This window comes from Vanessa tameamea, chromosome Z, assembly GCF_037043105.1.
Source record: "Vanessa tameamea isolate UH-Manoa-2023 chromosome Z, ilVanTame1 primary haplotype, whole genome shotgun sequence".
In the NCBI taxonomy this organism is placed as follows: Eukaryota; Metazoa; Arthropoda; class Insecta; order Lepidoptera; family Nymphalidae; genus Vanessa; species Vanessa tameamea.
The window spans coordinates 16,295,989-16,317,805 of record NC_087341.1 but is presented as its reverse complement, the minus strand read 5'-3'; the positions used below and the strand labels follow the sequence as shown (position 1 = coordinate 16,317,805).

Genomic DNA, 21,817 nt, shown 5'->3' with positions numbered 1-21,817 from the left:
GCACGAAGCCTTACGGTCAATTAAATATAATAAAACTCAAGTAATAGCATATTAATGTCTCACCGATGGGCAAAGAACTCCTCTCTATTTTGAGGTTTGCCCGACTTGTAGGTACGCTTAACTAAGTCACATCACGTACCTGTACCTGCCTGACAGTTGTCAGATTGTTGTGATTAGTTAATCACCCCTACACTGCAGGTTAACTTGATTTGATTGGATTTAACCTGAATCTCAGAACAATATGTAAAGGCGACGTAATTGGTTCATTGCGTATTACATCAATCGTCGCTCCCGACTTTTTATCGTGCCGAGTTATCGGCTTCCAGACTTAGTATCGGCATTATTAAGATTTCATAATAAACTCGATCGTACCGAAAGGTATATTAAAATTGGTGTGTTTCTGAACGGACGAATATAATGGTAACGCTAACTGGATAGGTGGATTCCACCCACTGATCTTTCATCCTGCTGCATAACAACACAGTGTAATTACAGGCACAAGCGACATTATCACTTTGATCTCGTGGTCGGCGTCCTTTTACCGCTGTACGAATCAATCATATTTTTTACAACGCTCGTGTCTATGGGCAGGTGACGTTTGATAACGTACTTACAACACGTCTCGTGCTGGCCGGTGGAAAAAATAGTCTCTACGAAGTTAACGAGTAACATTTGATATATCAAAACTATTCATGTCTCTGGTTATGGGTTCGTTTCCTGTCCGACGAATGTTAATATGTGTTTACTAGACATGATTATTTTTACTCAGATAAGGCGATGCATAGATTCAAAGCGTGTAATCTAGCGAACGAATCGATACTATCCGTCCGCAACAGTCATTATTGTCTTAAAATGTAGACTCACTAACACTGTTTTGATCCGGACTATTTTTTAACATAACATTTCCGATTGTTCCTGTTTCCTTTTGAGAGTTTTGGTGTGACAAGCATCCAAAAAGCACTCGTATTTAGAATATTATTAAGACGTGATATCCGTGCAAGAAACACACGAACAAAATACTATGAAACGAAGACTGCAGTAAATTATTTTGGTCATCAATATACAACGGAAGATTGGTTAAAATTAAACTTACCATTTGTGCAAACGGTACCGGACCGTACGAGCCGAGCGGGCGCATGTGGGGTTCGTAAGCACGACGCACCATCAGGCTCGGGCTGAAGAAGCCGGCGCGGTACCAATTATACATGTCCTTGGAGGAGAACGGCCCTTGGATGATTTTCTGCAAGAAATTATATTCTTTAAAAAGGTAATTTAATTTTACGTCCCATAGAAATACTTTCTGAAAGCGCAAAAATAATTCAATGACGAATCGAACTCACTCAACGAACATTTTTTAAGTCATACACACAAAATATAATTTATTCCTTCGCCACCCTAATCTGAAATATTTGAATATAGCGGGATTCTAACCCAGCATATACTGATTTATGGTAAACATTTGGTACAGGAATTGAATCTCATGCTTTAATACATAATTTCCTGGTGATAGGGTTTTGTGCTACCCCTCCTGGGTAAGCACTACTCACTTATCGTACATACATTCTACTTCCAAACAGAAATATTTATTATTGCTGTGTTCCGGTTTAAAGGGGCCTGACGTCTTAGTTTCCCAGGTTGGTGATGCACTAGCTATGTAAGGTAAATAGTTTTATGTGCGTCAATTTCTATGGGCAGTGGTAGCCACTTAACATCATGTGGTATATTTCCCAGTCCGCATATCTATATTATATATATATTTCTAAAGTGGGACTCAAAAAACGATTGTACCAATATGTAATATTTAATACGCTAGCAATTCGACATCGCTGCTTAAAGGAAATCACGCTTGACATAAAATTCGCTGCGCACAAATATTACATCCAATTTATACGTTTAGCATTCTTAAACTCAATAATCTAAGACATTAAACTCTTCTCCGATTCCTAAAAATACATTAAAACCAGAATAATCTCGAGAAAACCGCCACTCGAAAGAACTACATTTTTTTTCCTAACATTAAATAGAATAGATTTTTAAGTATGATGCAAATTGATAATCAGTTACTATTTAAAAAAAGTCACGAATCGCAATAGTCTCATGACGTGCTCCTGCGTGTGAGTACATTGTCCTAACCTTATCTTGTAAAACTTACCAGATTGTCATCCAAAGGCTGAGCATCAAAAAATAACAATACAATACAAACAATAACAAAAAGCAACATATAAAACTAAATCTCGACTCGAACTAATCATTTCGCTTGCACTTGAATAACACACATAAAAGTATTAAAAATAACAATAAATATTTGAACAATGATGCAGTGCGATACTTACTTTAGGATCTTCGTAATACCACTGGTCGGCGAGGTTCTGAGCGTTGGGCGTGCCTTGGGGCGTCGGGGTCTGCATTATATTGCTGTATATGGATCCGAAACTTTGCGAGGTCGTGTGTTGTATCCCGTGAATGGGGAACAGATTGTTTTGCCCGCCGTGATTGGACATCGGCATATCGTTCGACGATGACAGCTGTTGTGAAGAAACAAAATTCTGATAAGTGGATTTTAGTAAAAAATAGTTGTGGTTATCAGACAATTATAGATTTTCGCGCAACATTTCCAATAGGCTAGGGAAACCAAACCATGGCACTGGGAATGCCAATGAGGTGTCGTCTATGCGGCCGACCGTAAGTCTAACAAATCCATTTTCTGGCAGTGTCCTATGAAACATACTACTACACCGACCCCAAACATAAGACATTTATGATACATTGTGTCACGTTGCACGCGTCTGTCGCCAATATTGTGGAGCCAATCTCATAAAAGGTCCATGCAGGTCCATAATTATTGACCACCGTAGAGGATACCTTTCCTGTGCAATGAATCGATGATGGTTAATCATCCTTCGTGAATATAAATATGAGATAATTATTGGAAACAAAACATCTCAAGTGCTTACCGGTGCGTTGTTCTGGGCCATGAACAATGTATTATTAACGACATTGGGTGCGGGTATCACTGGTATACCGTTGTTGGGTTGGAAGCTACCCATCACTGTTCTCGGCTGTATACCTGTATTGATGGCGTTTATTTGCGTGTTTTGCATAACCGGCGGGAGTGGCAATGGCAAAACCATTCCATTGTTTCCGGGAGGACCGATCGGAAGTCCTAGGGAGGAGTTCAAGGCTGAATTTTGTATGCCAACATTTTGGATGTTTGGAGCTTGCATAGCTGAAGTCGGTAACGACGCCGTGTTCATTGACAAAGCATGGGATTGCATTGCAGGGTTTGGGATTCGTAGTTGCAGGCCAGGTGTCGCGTTGGGGATGGGATGGATCAGCATCGTATTAGCCGTATTGGCTTGCAAATTCGGCGGCAGGGTTGGGTCCTCGAGTGTCATATCAATCAGTTCTTCGACTATTTTGTCCTCGGAAGTCTGGGTGGCTTCACTAGAAAGAAATAGTTAATTGTAACAAACTATTTAAATAAAACAATATTTCGGTGACATATCCTTCATAACAATGTTTTTACTTCTCTGTGGTCTTGGCGCTCATCGGAATGCCGTGCAGTATGTGAAGTAGTCCCGAGCTGGACGCCTGCATAATCGACGGATCGGCGCCCGATGTGACGATGTTCTGGTGTTTCTGGCGGAGACTGTTGTTCGGTGTGATCATAACCGACTGGAAGTTACTCATATCATCATTGTTCTCCGCGAAATCGATGTCAGATCTCATCAGCGCATCAAACGTCTTGCTCTCCGAGAACTTCTGTCTCATTACATTCTCTTTATTTTCCTCCGCGTTATTGTGGGTGTTATTATCGGCCTCGCTACGAGAATTCTCCAATTTCTCTGGTATTTCTTGTACTTCATCTATATTTGTGTTTCCTTGATTTGAACCTGAGCTTGCTGCGGCTTCGTTCGATCCCGTGCTTAAAGACTGCGAACATAACAGACCTCATTAAATTATGCTTTGTAATCAAAGTCAATGTCCACTCTACGGTCGACTAGTGTATGCGCAGCACGTTTACAATAATATCATAGTATTATTATAATTATACTACGTCATTACGTTACTACGTAGTCACAAAACTAATAACCCCCAGTCTCATACCGATGCTTTCAGTAGTTGTTATGTGATTGACTCACAAAGGAAAGGATAATCTTTCCATATAGAAGATATAATAAAATGCAATTGTGGTTATAACAGGAGTATAATCTTCTTACCTTCTTGTACTTGGCTTCCCCTGCATCAAATCTTTTCGGTGATAATTTCTTGGCCTTTTCTGAAGCCCACCACTCATCAGATCCTTCCTCGGCAGTTTTTGATCTTGCGAAACTACCGTGTGTGTGCGAACGAGTCAAAGCTACGACGATTTAATGTATTATTGTTTACAAAGTTAATCGTATGATAAACCATTCGAGTTTATATTATATTGACTTACGATAGGTCGTTTCTTGGCTCTTGGGTATATTTGAGTCGTCATTACTATAACCGTGAAAAGCGCCGGTGGAGTCGAATGTGCCGGCTCCCGCTTCAGCACTATCAACGGCCCTGATAATATACTGATCTTTGAAGTAAATTAAAATAGAAGAAAAATTTGAAACCATTTTACTAAAAACTGCGCAACTCTCTAGAGTCCACGCTGAGGCAGCAGCGAATATTAAATATTTAAAACACCTTTTGATTCTTTGACACCTTCTGAGTTATCTCAGAACTTCAGTAGGAATGGAGCCTGCTCATCAATCGACAGTGATGCAGTTGCTTTTCAAACTTACCACTCCGGTAAATTGTCCTCGCTGTTCTGATTATCGCCCATCCACGTCCGACGGCTCGAGTTCCAAGACTGCGGTCTATCCTGAACAGGTCTCTCACTCCAATCTCGATCTAAGACGCGATTTTTATAATTTAAACAAAAATTGATGGCGACGATCCCATCGATTTTTGAATATATCCAAATGATGTCAGAAATTTGAAGCAGTTGAATGTGCAACTACCGTACAAACGCGTAACCGAGCAAATCACGTTTGTCCGACGTGTATCAATATAAGTCATTATATAAACAAATTGCTTTAATTGTCTATTTTATTACAAATAATGATTAGAATTTTAATACGCCGTTTAAAAAAAATATTTCTTAAGTACATCAGTACGATTAACGATGTGTTAATAATAACTCAAATTAAATGAATGAATTCTTTTGATCCCATTTTACATCCCATGTTTATATACTAACGATTTTTGTGGTTTTTAATATTTTGTCAGACTCACCCCATTTGTCTACGTTAGACCGATTTCTGGGATTTTCTTGATGTCTCCATTCATCCCCTCCTTCGTCGCGTGATGTTTGTCGCCAATTCGTGTTACTGGGATGTCGCCTAAGAATAATAAATGTCACATTCTCAGTAACAGACAAAAAATATTGCAATAATTTAATTTATTAAAATAATATATAAACCATAGGGCGCCTTCCAGCCAGGTTGACCGATGACCTGATGTAGTCGTGGAAGCCCGACTGGATGCTGTAGGCGGTGACCCAGGATCTTTGGCGCGACTTTGAAGTGGTCTATGTGCGGCAGAGGACTGCGATTGGCTGAATGATGATGATGAAAATCATACACCATATCTTATAGGACCTTATTATTATAACATCAGCCTGTTGCCATGGACTGTGCGATTTAATTAATTTTTAATCTGAATGTGGACGAAAAATATACATCATGCACGAACTTTCTGTGAATCGACCGAAAGAGAAACTGCGCCCGTCCAAATGTCAATGATTATGTATTAACAAGCTATTTTGTAACCGTTTGACTGACAGGAAATTTAAAAACAAAACGTATAGTACAGAGTCGTCGTTTCAATCAGATGGCGCAGAAATAAATGACTTGATGTTTAATAACGGAGAATCAAAAACTGTATTACCTTCGATACATTTTATTCTGTCCCCATTCACCCTGATCAGTCCTGTTCGTAGTACCTCCACCATTATTGCCTGTCCACGGCCGGCCCGGGGGCGCTTCTTCTTCAGGGCCGCTGAACCCGGGAGACCTGGCGTTACCGGTGTGCAGTGAGGCAGAACCCCTAAAACGTATCATTCTCTAATTCCACTACAAAGATTGTGTCTTTCAATATCTCGAGATAACTTGCGCGCCTACGCGGCACGCCTACAGCAGGTTGCCGCGTAGAAAGGATTCGGGGTTCAAACTGGAAACATTCGTCGTCACTTCCTTAAATAAACTCGACGCCTTAGTGGAGCGGTAAATAGCCATATTTGTAATTACTCGCATAAAAACTATGGCTGGTGTTCTTAAAAAAATACATATTTTAGCAACTACTAAACTGATAACATGTTTAAGTTATATTTGTTATTTATTTCGCCCAGCATTTATTCACTGCCAATGGAAAGAAGCAGCCTGAAAATATCTCAGAGCTGAACCGAGGCCTCCCACTCAGATAACTTCTTCGGTTTACTTTGAGTAACAGGTTGAGCCACTGGGGTGGAATGGGTCAAGTATAAGCTAAATTAGACGAATAATAAACATAAAGGGTATCGAGCTCAAGTCTTCTAAAGATTAAAGTATTATGCTTAAGTTGTTAAGATAGATTTCGGCAATGGCAAGTTTTCTCAAAGAGATATACTTCTCTCTATCACTCTAATAAAAATACAATGTGACTGCGATCTGACACTACCGGAGATCAGGAGCACGCGCTCGATCTACCTTTGGTTTTTTTTTTTATTACAATCTTAGGTATGCACCTACAAGGCACTTGTTCTTTAGTACTCAGAATACTTAGTCCTAATGTTGCTTCCTATAAAATTCGCAACTCGGATTACGACGTAATCGTCGGGAAAAATATGCAGTTGTAACACTCGATTACCATCAACGCCTGTACAGTTTGCCTGTTTTAGATAAGAGAAAACTTACATATTTAAAAAAATATATTAATTATATATTTCAGTTTAGTAATACGTTTCATGTATCTCTAATATAATATAAGAACTTAATATAAAGCGCACATGACGTTATACAAGTAAACTAACATCCGTTTCCGTTTCTATTGGCATGATTAAACACATGTCTAGGCGGGATTCATGCGTCAGAAAATTAAACGTTTTAAATAATCTTATATATTAATAGCGTATGACAATTTTTGTCCCAGTAATTATGGGACGATAGCCGCACATACAAAATCGGTTATGGTCTCATTATCATGAAAAATATAGTGACTTTCTGATTGCAATTTAAAAAACAACTAAATTTGCTGGCTGGTTAGAAAATTAGAAAAAAAAATTGAAAAACGTAAATAAAATTAAAGTAAATTGTTATCGACAAACTCAATTTGACATTAAAAATTCATTCAAATAAAGTTTCATAATTTTGGCGCCGAATGTAGATGAGTGACTTGAAGTTTACAATGAAATGATATCAAAACAAAAACCTGTTATAGGTCTCGAAATTCCTTTCCTAACCTAAGTTCCTTAAGTTTCGCGGGGGCCCGACTAGTTATTAATAGAAGTGTATTCAGAACCCAATTCGTGATTAAATACCACTTATTTGGTAAAATTTGTACGAGGATCGACTTGACAGCAACATTTCAATATAAAATTTCTGGCACGTATGTTGACGTTCCATGCGCTCTCTTTAAGTTGTCGTTGCAATATGGTGTGATCACAACTTTTTGTCACGGCAGCCATTCTTAAGGAAGATTAGCCAACTACGTGGAACATAGGACAGGTGCACCGTCCCTCGTTCTGACAATGCGATACGTCGGCAAATCCGCCACGACCAGAAATATTTTAGACCCACAACCAGCGGATTTACGCGCTTTCCGAGGCACGGGACAAACTTCTAACTTCCAGATTCCGCGATGCTACTGAGAGTTTTTTGACAAAACAATACAAGACCAGACTCTAAAACTCTCAAGAGTTTAGAATAGAAAAAGATAACACTGTTAAATTACATAGATGTCCAGCCTAATTTTTAACAAATATCTTATATAATATTTTTAAAATATGTTCTAGCTGGCAAGCTCCATATAAGCTGAAGCTATCGTAGTGACCCCGTTTGAACAAATATGCCCGAGTGGGTTGTATTTATTCAATCAGTCAGATTCAAAGTCCAAACAGCAATATCTTGTAATACCCCGTTTAAATGGTGATTGAGCCAGTGCAATTACAGCTACAAGGAACACATCATCTGAGATCCCGTGGCTCGGAGCGCATTAACGGTGTCTCAAACAACTTATTTATTATTTATACGATGATGATCGTATACCGATTGTGACTCATACAACATTACACAAGTTTGTTGTTGCTATTGTTTACATTTTGAAAATTCGAAGAGATCAGGCGCAGGAATAATGACTTAATTCCCGAGACACATCCTCCAAAATACGGTAGCTGAGATTATAATGAGATATTTGTAAGCACATTATCCAGCCACCAGACTACGATATATACCTACGACTTTTTAATTTTTTATATAGAGATGGTCATATAAATTAAATCAATGGACAGAGTGGCCCGGCTTTAGACCAAGTAAATTGAGTTAGTCTATTTTCTGCAGTGATTTTACGTGCAGTACTTATACAGGGATAGATACACGGATTTTGATTCGATTTGACCGAGAGGTCAGACTCTTGACAAATTAGATTAAGTGAGTATTTTCCACCAACGCTATATGACACGTCGCGAACCTGTAATTACATCGGTGCACCCCTCGCAACGCAGCACCGCTTGCGGGCACAAAATATTAAAAGAACGTATTTTACACGTCACATACCAACAGTAATTATTTCGTTGAGGCTTTTTCATGCCTTATTTTTACCACACAAGCATGTTTTCATATCACTTTAGAAAAACTTTTTTAACTTCAATCGACTTGCGTATTTGACAAAGGGAAGGTATCAATTTATATAAGAAATTGAAAATTTCTGGATAAAAAATATAACTGTCTTGGCTAGTGTAGGCCGCAATCATTCATGTGTCACGTTATACTGTCTATCGCTTTGTCACGTAGCTGATCGTCCATGCTAAGTGCCTGGACGAAATTAAAACCAAGACCAATTAGAATTTGAAAAAGACGAACAATTTTGAATCAGAACAAAATCTTTACGACAGTTATCCCACCGTTTAGATATCGGTTTTAATATTGAATTTGCAAGTGTTTTGAGTTGACATCTTAGCCAATTGTCAGCGCGTTGATATTCTGTACAGGCACGAACCTAAATATCGGAATCATTACTTATTTTTTACTAAGATGACAAAATATAACATTTTCGTTTGTTTCCTATCACGACTATTAATTACTCGAAACAAAGTTTCTATGGCTCGTTTTTTGCAAGACAATGTCGCGATACCGATAAATTGATCACAGTAAACAGCCAAAAATACAGGTAAGCGTGATAATCAGTAACTTTTGGAGCGTCAATAGTGCAATGATTTTATGGCCGCCTAGCGATTGTAAAATAGTAAAAAGTCGCAGGATCGATCCTGACCTTAGTTAAATTATGGCATTGCTAGTACTCTTTCAAAAAAAACACATACGATATAGGAAGATTGAGGCATAGATATATACAAGGATAAGAGAGTGAGCAGTCTAATTTAAATCGGCCGAACTGCAGCTGCTTGATAACAATATTATTTACTAAAAACTCCGAAACGTGCTGCATCTTATTAAGTTGTGTTAATATTGGTTTAGTGTTTTTTCAGTTAGCCATTACAAAAAATATATCTCTTTATAACTGGAGATATATACATATGCAAGTGCGAGGGTCCATGAGGCGACGTCTCATTGCACAAAAACAATTTTATTATTTTAGTTCTTTATTGTATTTTAGCGGTGGTTATTGTATAAGATTTTTTTCGAAACAGTTGTATTTTAATTACTACTAGGATATTAATCCTATGGGATGTCATTTATTAACAATGAGTGCATTTATAATACGAATTGAAATGTTTGAAAAACACTTGGAAAATTATAAATATTCTTAAAAACAAAACGGACGATCTATACCCCTGAAAAATTACAAGGCTCGAGTACACTTATCCTTAATTGATCGCTTTTTAAATTTATTTACTTTATGTTAGGGCTTTTTCTAAGTGGTCTAGATAGGTGGGCGGTAATGCATAATGAACTTAGAATTGTTGACTTCGCTTTAAAGTGAAAGGATTAAATTAACATATGTAAATATTACATACACTTATAAGCCGGTAAGACTACTAATACACTTCTGATAAAAAACGACTGAGTTTCTGTCTTAAAAAATATTAATTAATAAATATTGTTCATGAAATCAATATTATATATTATAACATTTTGAATAAAAACGCCTGGATTTAGGCTTCGGTTCCAACACAGGACTGATTAAGAACAATAATCGTAAAATCTAACTTAATCGTAAATCTGGTTACTTAAAAGAGAAATTACACGAGCTTCCTGCCGTTTCTTCTCGCTGGAGGCTGCTTTTCGAAACGTTGGAAAGGTGATATGTTAACGATTCAATATTGCTTTATTGTACAGTTTACGGGATTTGTACAGATTTGATTTGATTTTCTCAGTGTCAGACTTGAGATTGGATATTGGAAGTGTATACACACCCGTACCTCGGCCTCGGCACACGTAAAGCCGTTGATCCTGCGTCGGAACTCGTGCCGTGTCGGACTGCAGAGTGCCTATCGGCTTATGAGAACAAGGGAATATAGTACATAGCTTCCTCACAGTCACAAGGAACATAACGTCTTAGTTCTCAAAGTTGGTTTCGCATTGCCGATGTAAGGGATGGTTAATAATAGCGCTAATATCTATAGACGATGGTGCCCCACACCATTTCACCATGAGCGAATGAGCCAAGTTAACTGATAAATGCAGTCTCGTTCGTAACGTTTAAAATCCCATACATTTGCCCATGATGCGATGTCACCGAGATTAATTAAAACCCGCCTAATGACTTTGGCGTTCTGTTTGCAGTTGACCTCGTCATTAGATAAACTGTTTCGTTTATCTAATGACTAGGTAAACTGCGATTCCCGAGAACTGACTTTAAACCAGAGTCGAGCAAATTTTATCGTCAAAAAAATCTCACTAAATATCAGGCGTTTGCAAATTACTCGCGTTTATACTTCCTAAACAAAAAAAGCAGCCGATGATTCTCTCTTTGAAGAATCTTATTTATGAGCTTCGTTATACGAAAGTCATTAGAAGCGTTGCTCTAAATACAAGACACGTCGCGCAGTAGTTTAACTTCAATATTTCCATGCAGTATCTCCTACAAAACATCGCTAACCTCATACGATACCTTCTCATTCCTGTTACACATCAAATGAACGGACACATACTTTACACAGAGACCACACATAAATGGAAAGCGTGAAGTATCTCCTTTGCGTCAGGAAACGAATATATGAAAGTTTAATATTTGAATCATATTCGACGTTACATTTCATAAAGTAGCCACAGCGCTGTATTCACTCGCCCGGGACGCCGAATAAAGAGCTGCAGTTTAGAATCCCGGATATGTTATACAAAGCGTAAACAACTGAATATTATATCCGTCTGCGTTTTCACCTCTTTGTTTCACCCATGTTAATGTCGCCGATCCGCCCTCGCTTACCGTGGCGTTTGATTAAATACTTCTATAAACTTTCTCAATAAACGGACTGAGCAACGCAAAGTTATTTTCAATCGTACAATATCCTCAGTTTCATAACATACGAGCAGTAATTCGCGGCTTGGCTCGCGTTTTAGGGATCGTCAGGTACTAGGCATAAATAGTATTCTATATATCCTGCCTTGGCGTTCAACCTTGCTTCGTAACAACTTTCATAAAATTCGGTTTCCGCCTTGCAGCAGATGGACAGAGTTACTTTCGCACTTATAATATTAGTATATGTGTATGGTTTTTGTATATAAGTATATACAATCCAACATAATAACTAATATTACAAATGCTGAATGTCAGTTCCACGAAATTTTGATACATAATTTGTCAGAGATTCAACAAAACAACGTAACCTAACACCTGGACCCCTTTCCCATCTTGAGCGAGCGAAGTCGCGGACGGTAATTACTACACTACTTAACTTGGTGGTAGGGGATGGTGGCAATAGGAAGGCCGTCCGGGTAGGTACCACCTAATCATCAGATATTCTACCGCTAAACAACAGCAGTCATTATTATTGTGTTCCGGTTGGCAGGGTGAGTCAGCCAGTGTAATTACAGCACAAGGGACATAACATCTTAGTTCCCAAGGTTGATGACGCATTGGCGATGCAAAGAATGATTAATATTTCTTACAGCACCATTGTCTATGGGCGGTGGTGACCACTTACCATCAAGTGGCCCATATATTAGTCCACCAATTTATACCATAAAAAGATTTTTTTTAAAGGAACGAATACATCATCACTAGCATCTCTGCCCGTCAAAGCCTCTTTTCTCCGGTTCCACTGGACTGAGACGGCTTTCATTTGGTGGTCAAATAGAGTTAAGTGAAGTAATTCACGGTGTATAGCGTAAAGTTAACATAGTCTGATTCTGTAGCTTGATTTGATGGCGGAACATTGCCGTGCAAACTATAAAATAAAATATGAATATGCAAAATTTAATATATCAGTTAATGTCTTATGGCATAGACTTTAATCTTGATGAGGCCGATGAAAAGTTATTAGATTGAGTTTGTTCAGTCCGGTTCTTCGGAAAGCAAATTAACCCATTGGTCCTCAGTCTGATCTCTTTCCGGTCGTGGCGTATTTGCCGTTCAATCGGATTATGAGAGTGATGGAATACAGTGCACCTGTGTTTGCACACACATTAGTGCAACATGATATCCTGCCTAGTTGGCTCGGACATCATTATCATCAAGATAAATTCCCTTACCTCTCGTATTATTTGATCCTGAGATCGATCTCAGGATTTATTCGAATAAACTTTTATTTTTTAATTATGAAATCGACTCGACTCTTTATTTCGATTTTCGATTATTATCGTTCAACTGAATTACATATATAAACATTGCCACCGACATGTTTCGTTGCGTTGCACAATTCAGTGATGTCATCCCGAGGAATCATAACAGAAAAATCGCTCCAATTGAAACGAACAGAAACGTAATACTAAAGATTGTTCCGACGTATAAAAGACTTTAGAGACGAAGTGAAAACCGTTTGCGATTGTAGTTAGTCCTGCGCCGGCGAATGCGCCGTTCAACTTACGGAAAATTATATTTATGGCTTGCATATCATACGGATCTATAATCTTTGATATCAGTCTTAGTATAAACGACCTAGCTAATTTCATGAAATCAAATGTTTTCATGATTTCAACAGGTTTTTGTCACTCTTCGTAACATGCGACTGTGTCTGATGAATGGGAATCTTTTCCTGTGAATATCTTACCTTCCAGACGTCGGGCCGGATGATGGATGACGCACGAACGGCATGCGGGACTTCCCCCGAGGCTCGCTCGCGATAGCACCCCGGCCCGCGCCTCGTCCTATGCCGAAGCGTTCTGTTGGCATCGCTCCGATGGGCGGCCCGCCCCGCTGCTGAGGAATTACAATCATTAGTATACCTGTTTCGACTTTTCGTTAACATAGTGAATAAAGATTAAAAAAAAACATTACATTTACGTATTCCACGCGATTTTCTAAAATCGTGAACAATTAGTAAATACTTCTCGACTAATATACCTCTACTTATGATACTATTCCACTTCTTTACTTATTATCACTTTAATTTTTCTTCCTAAGTTCCGATAACACTTTCGTCGACATCAGAAGCGCAATTTTTTCGCAAACCCATAATTAAAATTATAGATTCGATGTCAAATTTTGTTTAATTGGGTTTCGTTCTCTTTTAATTGGAGTAGACTATATACGGCATGATGAACCGTGTATTTTAGGGCAGAGTACAATTGAGCCACCCTATCTTGTATGGTTACCATGAGAACCGACTTAAAATGTATAGTGGCATAAAACGCAACCTAACCAATCATATTGCAGCATGAAAGCTCCCATTCAAGTTTGCTGCCTGAAAAACTCAGCCAAATTATTTTTCCGGCTTTATTTTACGACAATAAAGGCAAGCAAATCTTACAAACTATTCGCATTTATCAAAAGTTTCGATTGATGGATGTTTATCCAATCACGCCAGAGCGGCAGCAGCGAACTGTATGTCTTAACATAGATAAGATTCGAATAGCATAGGTTACTTGATATCCTGGAAAAATATATCTAGCAAATGCACCGCGCTCCCCTCAGACGGGAGCGAAGCTGCGCGTATATATATGTATGATTCCCGCTTGTCACGTCACTAATCTAAATTTAAAGCGGGTGAAAGTGCGAAGCGCAGCCCCTCGTATAACAACGTTATATAATAAAACCTTCTCCAAAACACCTGGTATAAGTTCCATGTCTATCGGTTGAGTAGTTTTTTTCCGTTAGACTTTACAAAATAAACGTCTCCTCATCATATGCTTCATCTGTAAAATTTTATTTTAAGAGAAGCCTCATTGATTACTTGGCTAATTATAATTATATTAGTTTTTTTTTTTTAGTTAGGCCAGATGGGCCACCTGATGGTAAGTGGTCACCATTGCATTAGACTTGAGAAATATTATCACCTCATATCACCAAGGCACATCAATTTTGGTAACTAATATTTTATGTTCCATGCTTATAAATTACTTATGGTAATCTCAACATACAGTCTCCTCCTCGAAGGTGTTCAGTGCGACAGGTGGTTTTCCCCGCGGCTGGTATATCAAATCGAAGTACTTCAGCTCCTCTGGGGCCTCGGATGTTCTATCATATAATGCCAACATTTCTTCCCTGCCGTATCTAGACCAAAGAAACAGTGATTCAGTTATTAAGAGAATTTTGAAACAGAAAAAATATATTCTTATTCATATTTTAAAGCTATATTATATAAACTACTTTACTTAGTTGTTAATTATGAAGATATCAAAGCAAAGAAATAAATAGCTCTTTATGACCGTATGTCAGTTTGGCGTTAGGGCTGTTCTGTTGAATAACAAGTTATTGGTGATAGAAAAGTCTGGGTTAAATTATTTTTTTAGTAAATCATAAAGTCGTTTTCAATCTGTTAATATTATCAAAATAATATTTTTTTTAAAGTAGTTTTTGTCAAAAAAAAACTTCGCAAGTACATTTTTTTTTCTCGTATAAAAATGTTTACTTCCGTAAATTATTTTTTTTATTGAGTACTTTAATAAGGAACTCTGAATTCTCAAGCAAATATTTTTTTATTTTAAAAATAATTGACAAATATGATAAATCGTCATATTTTGTAATTAACTGATTTCTAAATTATTTAAATAACTCTTTTGTTTAAATTGAATTAACAAAGAATGCTGACAAGAGCACTTACCTCATCTTAGCGAGCTGCACTTTTGGCACTGGATTGTTATTTGTGTTTCGTGTGATTGCTCCGGTCGAGGTCCCGGGAGTAGGTGTAGAGGTTCCACCTGATGCTGTGGCACCAGCGTTCGGTGGACTGACCGACGTCGGTGGACCCGACGAACCTGTGCCTCCCGCAGCCCCAGCTGAATTAGGGCCTGAACCACCAGGTCCCTGAGACCCACTGGGTCTGGTGTTCTGCGGGTTTCCGGGCCTGGGGTTGTTCTGAGGTGTGTTCGTCCTCCCGGCGCTCCGCTCACGTGCAAGGTTGCGTAGCCACTCCGGACCAAACTTAATGGGATTGTTGCGGTCTCCCATTGTTATTTATTCTTCTCGAAAATGATAGGGTAAAGGATAACTGTCGCAGCAGCAACTGCAACCAAGTATGAAACTTTACTTTGAATTTGAATTAATAAATGTTATTTTAATTAGTAATTATGAAATGGCGCTAAAACGTCCGGCCGGCCCGAACGTTCCGATGCAACTAAGAGGGGGATTCACGTAAGTAACTAATACCGGTCCATGAAAGCACCCCATGTCTGCGCCCACCGCCCGCCCCCGAGGCGAGCTTTTCATGTGTATATCAAACCTCGTTGGTTGCGTTCAAACTTTATTATTGCGAGTCGAGGTATGTTTACAATTTATCTCAAAATTCATTAGTTTCATGTATTTACAAAAACTAAATGGAAATAAAAAAGCGTTCGTTCCGCGGTAATTACGTCATTTTTTCATATATTCTTTTTACATATTTCTAATTGGACCTAAAAAATATAGATACTTTTTAATATTCAACTTCAAATAAAAGTGATAAATCTATAAACTAACCAAATACGATTGTATTTGTATCGGAAAACATTTCGATTTATTTTGAATTTTTTAGTTAGCAACTAAATGAGATTTGCGTTCATGCTACTATATTCATGGAAAAGGTTAGAAAACGCGGGAAATATATCAATTTTTTTTTTTAATTTGATTATGGCTACAATCAAGTTTATCATTTCTAGATTCGCTTTAATATGTAAAAACATATGCCTAAATAATATTTACATGTATCATCACATAGGTCACTATATAATATGTTCTAATACACATTAGCGTTTTCAATAATTGTTTGTTAGTATGTTACAATTTTTTTTTTTTTTATGTCATATTTGGCAAACGAGCAAATAATTTAATCCATCGGTTATATTGTAAATATTAACAAATTGTTAATAAGACATCACATACTAATAAAAACAATAAATATCATGTTTTAACTAAAAAAAAAACTTAAAATATATTCGCATGGCAATGCAACATTTTATTCTAAATATACAAATTAAATTATGATCATATTAGATAAATTGTTTTTCGATAGAAATAATTAGGATTAAGACATTGAATCCAGTTAAAACATATCAAATATTATATGCTTTTTAAAATCAAAATATTTATGCTTTGGGTAAATATGTAAATAGAAAAATTATGTTATGAAAGTTTAGTTTTATTTACTGAACAAAATTTTTGTTTACGTTCTTTATCTTTTTCTAGTTATTACAACATTAATTTGATTAAAAAAATATAAATATAAAGTTTTGATAAAATTAATCAGACCTTTTGCAACACCGGCAAAGAAATGAAAATTGTAGCAAGTTTTCCTTTAACATAATTATACAAAAAGTATAAATTCATTTATTATTGATTTTAAGGCCTAACTACTCCTAGTTTATGTCTGAATATTGTCAAAAAAAAAACTTTGAATTTGTCTAATTGCTAATTCCTACTAATAATTGATCTTTATAAAAAAAAAACTGATAATTCTGTCATCAGTTTGAATAGGTGTTAGTAAAATCAAAACACTTTGATTAATTACTTTAGTTTAATGGATACAGCTGTTATCAGCTGCACAGCAGTGCTTTGTTATTCAATATTTGTTTTTGAAGGTAAGCCTAGTTTATATATCACTTTATCCAAATTCATCTCATAAGCGCAATTGTTTTACTTAATATAAACATTAAACATTAAATCCAAGTATAATTAATTATGAATATTTATGGACTCCAGTAATATGATATGGGTGTCATATTGTTAAAAGTAAGCCTTTTACATAAAAAGGCATATCATGTTATGTTTCAAACTTTATGTTTTACTTTAAGTTTACCTTTTATTTATGAAAATTATTCAATAATATATCATATTCAATTGTGCTATAAAATATAAGCTATATAAATTAACTTAGCTAAGCAAAATAATCGCAAATTTATAATGCCATGTAATTATATAGAGTATTTCGCAAGGCAATGCAACACTTATATTACTAATTTGATAACAATAATAATGAAGCAATCACATGTTTATATGATTCCAGTATATATTATGTTACTAACATACTTGATACTGATATAACAATAAGTTAATTCAATAAGAACCAGTAAGAAAATTTATAAACATTACGACAATGACTTACTATTAATTAATTATCTTGATTATAATTGATTGGTGTTGGCAATTAAAGTTGTGCAAGTTAGACTTTAACGTGCTAAACAATCTTATGGAAATAATTTACAAAATAAATTCACTCGGCTAAATAAAATGTATGAATTTTGCAATCTGGGTCGATTCATCAATTGACTTGATACAGATAAAATATCATCATAATAATATTTTAAATTATCATAAATAAGAAAAATTTACATCTGTATTTACATCTATGTATGTGATCTGTTTGTATGATTTATTTAATAATATGTTTATAACAATCATTATTATAAAACAAAGCAAAGCCCTATGATTTTGTGTTGTTTTACATAATATTAACAAAAATAACAGCAATATTTACCAAAGTAATCGTAATTTTGCAACAATTAACACTTAGCAATACAAAATTACATACCCAAGGTTTTCGCTGATGCAAAATATCCCTTCAGTTTCTAATGATACCTCCTATTCACTAATAAACAGATGTAACTTGTAACAATTACGCGGGTATTCGCCAATAATAAACTTAGAAGTTAATTAGTTTTGAACACTGACTACACTTGTGATTTTCGTACTTCTTCGTTATATTTCGTTCAACATTCAAATGCATTAGTTTAATAATAGACTATAAAGTTACACAAAGAATTTTTTATATTCAGTATTTACACATACCCTCTGATCAACTGGATTATCGGAAGGAATACACGCCATAAATTACATAAATTTTTGTATAACTTGAAATTGTATATATCTGTGATGACATAGCACGCATTACACGATCATCGCAGGCACCTCGTGCTTACTACGATTCCAACAGATTGAAACACATAATCCAAGACTCCAAGAGTCAAGGTGGCAGGTAGGAACTAATTCGTTATACCAAAACGACTTTGACGAAGCGTTACGCGGTTGAATTCCATCTACTCATACTTTGAGAGGAAATAATTCATATTATGACAAGAGATCATAATTACCCAAGATGTTGAGAAGTGATTCAATAATAGACACACGCACCACGCACGACGGCAAGGAAATATGGCCGACCAAAATGTATTGAAGAAGAACGTCAACGCATGCACGAAGTGATACCATAAACAATCAGTACTGCCAACCGTTGACAGATACAACTAGAACACAGGACATTTGTATCGTGACAGTATATTAATACATTTTTAAGCATGAAGTGTATGCAATAACAAAATTAATTTTTATTTGTATAATTTACTTATATATATTTTTTATTCATATTCGTTTGATTTAAGCAATATTTAAAACAAAGAGATATATGGATGTGTATCACACGTATGTCAAATAAATCATATCTTAAAAATCTTTAAAAATATATTACACAACTCCAGACCTCGTGTTAAAATTATCCTGTAGAAAAACCATAATATTTATTTATTTTAAAAAATACATTTAAAATGGGACTTATTTAAATATTTTTGTGTTTTTTTTTAATATTTATTTTTCATACAAAATCTGAATATGTTAATTTTTATTTTTATTTGTAGCTTAAAGAATATATGTCTTATTTCATAGAATTACGTTAATTTAATTAGATATTATAATACAGAAAGTGTAAGCACATTATTGAAATAATGGAACCTACCGAATTGGGTATATATTGTTGTAAGACGGCATCCGGGCTTTGTAATAAAGAGGAGTTCGGCGGCTATGGCAGTGAGATCTCCTTCGCCCTCTAAGGAGAACTCCACGGAACCACGAGTGAAACACAGCTGTAGAGCAACGGATGGGTTATATCGACACGATCGCTCAGCTTCTCCGATCCGCGCCGAAGATGGCCATTCCTGTGGTTACATTGTTTGAAAATTACACACAATCCGGTTCCCGCTTAAGTAAAAAAAATAATAAGTTTGTTACAAAATGAAGAAAAGTAACAAAGCCTGTTAAAGAACAGTAATTTTTTTTTCTACCTTGGTAATAGTATACTCATAACAGCCTCGTATAACTAAAACTGAGTTCGAGAGCGCAATGTTAGATTCGTTCATAGTCCATCTTGAACGACGCGAAACGAACGAACGAACGAACTGTTTCACATTAAATATTTATATATTAAAGTAGAATTAGAACTTTCTCAGTTTGTTCCATGTTTGTTTATTATACAATAACCTTTTTGACTAAACAACTGTTACTAAAAATCATCTCAGCAAATAAGAATTAAAAAAGTTACTAAGCAGATTTCTTATTTGCAAGTATGAATGGATGTGAGAATGTAGCAGCATTACGGCAACGGCCAGACTAATTCTAATACAAATCCTATGTTATACTTATATTTATTTATGTAAGTATGTATTTACTGAAAATGTTCCAGTCCTACTATCAGTAGTGGAGGCAATAAGACAAAGTATAATATATTTTAAAAACTTTTTTGCAATAATCATTCGAAGTAAGGTAAGAGTGATTTTAATATACTGATATTTTTAGATACAACGCTAGAAACAAGAATAATAAAAGCGGCCAAGTGCGAGTCGGACTCGTCCATGAAGGGTTCCGTAGCAGCAAGTAACAAGGTTTATGTTTATGAAATTCAATTTTTTATTTTTTTGATGATTCAATGAAAGGTAAATTGAGGTTTACGTTTACGGTAATGAGGTATTAGAAAAAAACCTACTTACTAGATTTCGTTCAAACCAATTTTCGGTGGAAGTTTGCATGGTACATAATTTTTTTTTTTTAGCTTTATCATTCTCTTATTTTCAAAGTTACAGGGGGGACACACACATTTTACCACTTTGGAAGTGTCTCTCGAAGTGTTAAGAAAAAAATTATATTAGAAACCTCAATATCATTTTTGAAGACCTATCTGCCGGAAAAAAGTGGCTGATACGGACGGACAGACAGCCAGACAGTGACGAATCTATAAGGGTTCCGTTTTTTTGCCATTTGGCTACGGAACCCTAAAAAGGAACTATTTCAATTTCTAATTCAATTTTAGTCGAATATTGCAAAAAATAAAATAAAGTAAAGTATGGTAACAGCCTGTAACCAGGCATCACTACTAAAAAGTTTTCGAGCTAGTGAGCCACCTGGATATCTCCAATGTATACACGTGGCAGACTCTCATCCACGATTGCAGGTTACGTCACGGATGTTTGAACTCAGAATCATCGGTTCGCGTCTTGTGAGCCATCAAGGCTCCTACTATATATTAATATCATTTGCGAATCTTAATTTTTTACATAAATATAAACTATTTAAAAAGACGACGAGTAGGTAGTCTTCTTATAGTCATGATAACCATTAATAAATGTCCCAAACTCATGGCTCATATTGGTACAATGGGTAGGAGCAAATAGTATTGTAGGGACTATGATCCTCCTCAGTAAAAAAATTAATAATGTGTAATACAAAAACTATTTCGAAGTCGACTGGTACTCCGGAGAGTAATGCATCCAATTTTATAAACCCTTTGATATTAACATGATTTCACCTTGGCTTGCGTTAAATTACAAATATCTATTCATACCTGTTTCTCGTAAGTAATTGCGCACAATTTGCAAGATTGGTTGACGTCTATAGTTACTGGTCCACTGGTTATCTATATAGTCTCATGTCATTGTGCACAATAAACGGTATAAATAACTGTATCTAACATTACAACGTCCGCCGCAGTAACACGTTATCTTTATTATACCCGGCTTGGCTACCCGGTAGAACCATTAATATTTAAAATAAATAAAGTTTAAGGTGAAGCACGACCGTTCACTAAAAGAAAAAAATCGCAGTCTTTCAGCAATAGAACAATTCACTAAAGTTTCATTAGTGGTAACGCACTGAGAAAATATATTTAAATTAAGGTTAAGTTTGTACTTATCTATTTCCACATAACATACACCTGTTTGGGATTTGTCTTTAGTTTACCATTAGTTGACGTTCATAGTTCCTATTACGCTCCTTAGAGTCGTATCGTAAAATGGACCGT

At 36.0% G+C, this 21,817-nt stretch overlaps 1 protein-coding gene across 7 annotated transcripts in view; it reads right to left on the bottom strand.

The window, feature by feature from the left end:
* LOC113404103 (GRB10-interacting GYF protein 2) overlaps nt 1–18,957 on the bottom strand; it is a 45,194-nt gene extending 26,237 nt beyond the window's left edge. For 4 of the 7 annotated variants that reach the window (XM_064220469.1, XM_064220472.1, XM_064220474.1 and 1 more), the window contains exons 1-14: nt 18,846–18,957; nt 15,386–15,787; nt 14,703–14,835; nt 13,394–13,542; nt 5,920–6,078; nt 5,453–5,587; nt 5,266–5,372; nt 4,773–4,881; nt 4,439–4,548; nt 4,221–4,360; nt 3,527–3,933; nt 2,955–3,444; nt 2,334–2,525; nt 1,094–1,240 (exon numbers count right to left, since the gene is read on the bottom strand). In XM_064220469.1, coding sequence (XP_064076539.1) covers nt 1,094–1,240; nt 2,334–2,525; nt 2,955–3,444; nt 3,527–3,933; nt 4,221–4,360; nt 4,439–4,548; nt 4,773–4,881; nt 5,266–5,372; nt 5,453–5,587; nt 5,920–6,078; nt 13,394–13,542; nt 14,703–14,835; nt 15,386–15,732 — 2,625 coding nt within the window. In that variant the 5' untranslated portion in view covers nt 15,733–15,787; nt 18,846–18,957. Of the gene's footprint in view, nt 1–1,093; nt 1,241–2,333; nt 2,526–2,954; nt 3,445–3,526; nt 3,934–4,220; nt 4,361–4,438; nt 4,549–4,772; nt 4,882–5,265; nt 5,373–5,452; nt 5,588–5,919; nt 6,079–13,393; nt 13,543–14,702; nt 14,836–15,385; nt 15,788–18,286; nt 18,757–18,845 lie in introns of those variants that run through there. The other 3 variants (XM_064220471.1, XM_064220470.1, XM_064220475.1) reach the window with 3 other exon arrangements.
* Between the last annotated feature and the right edge of the window lie 2,860 nt (nt 18,958–21,817).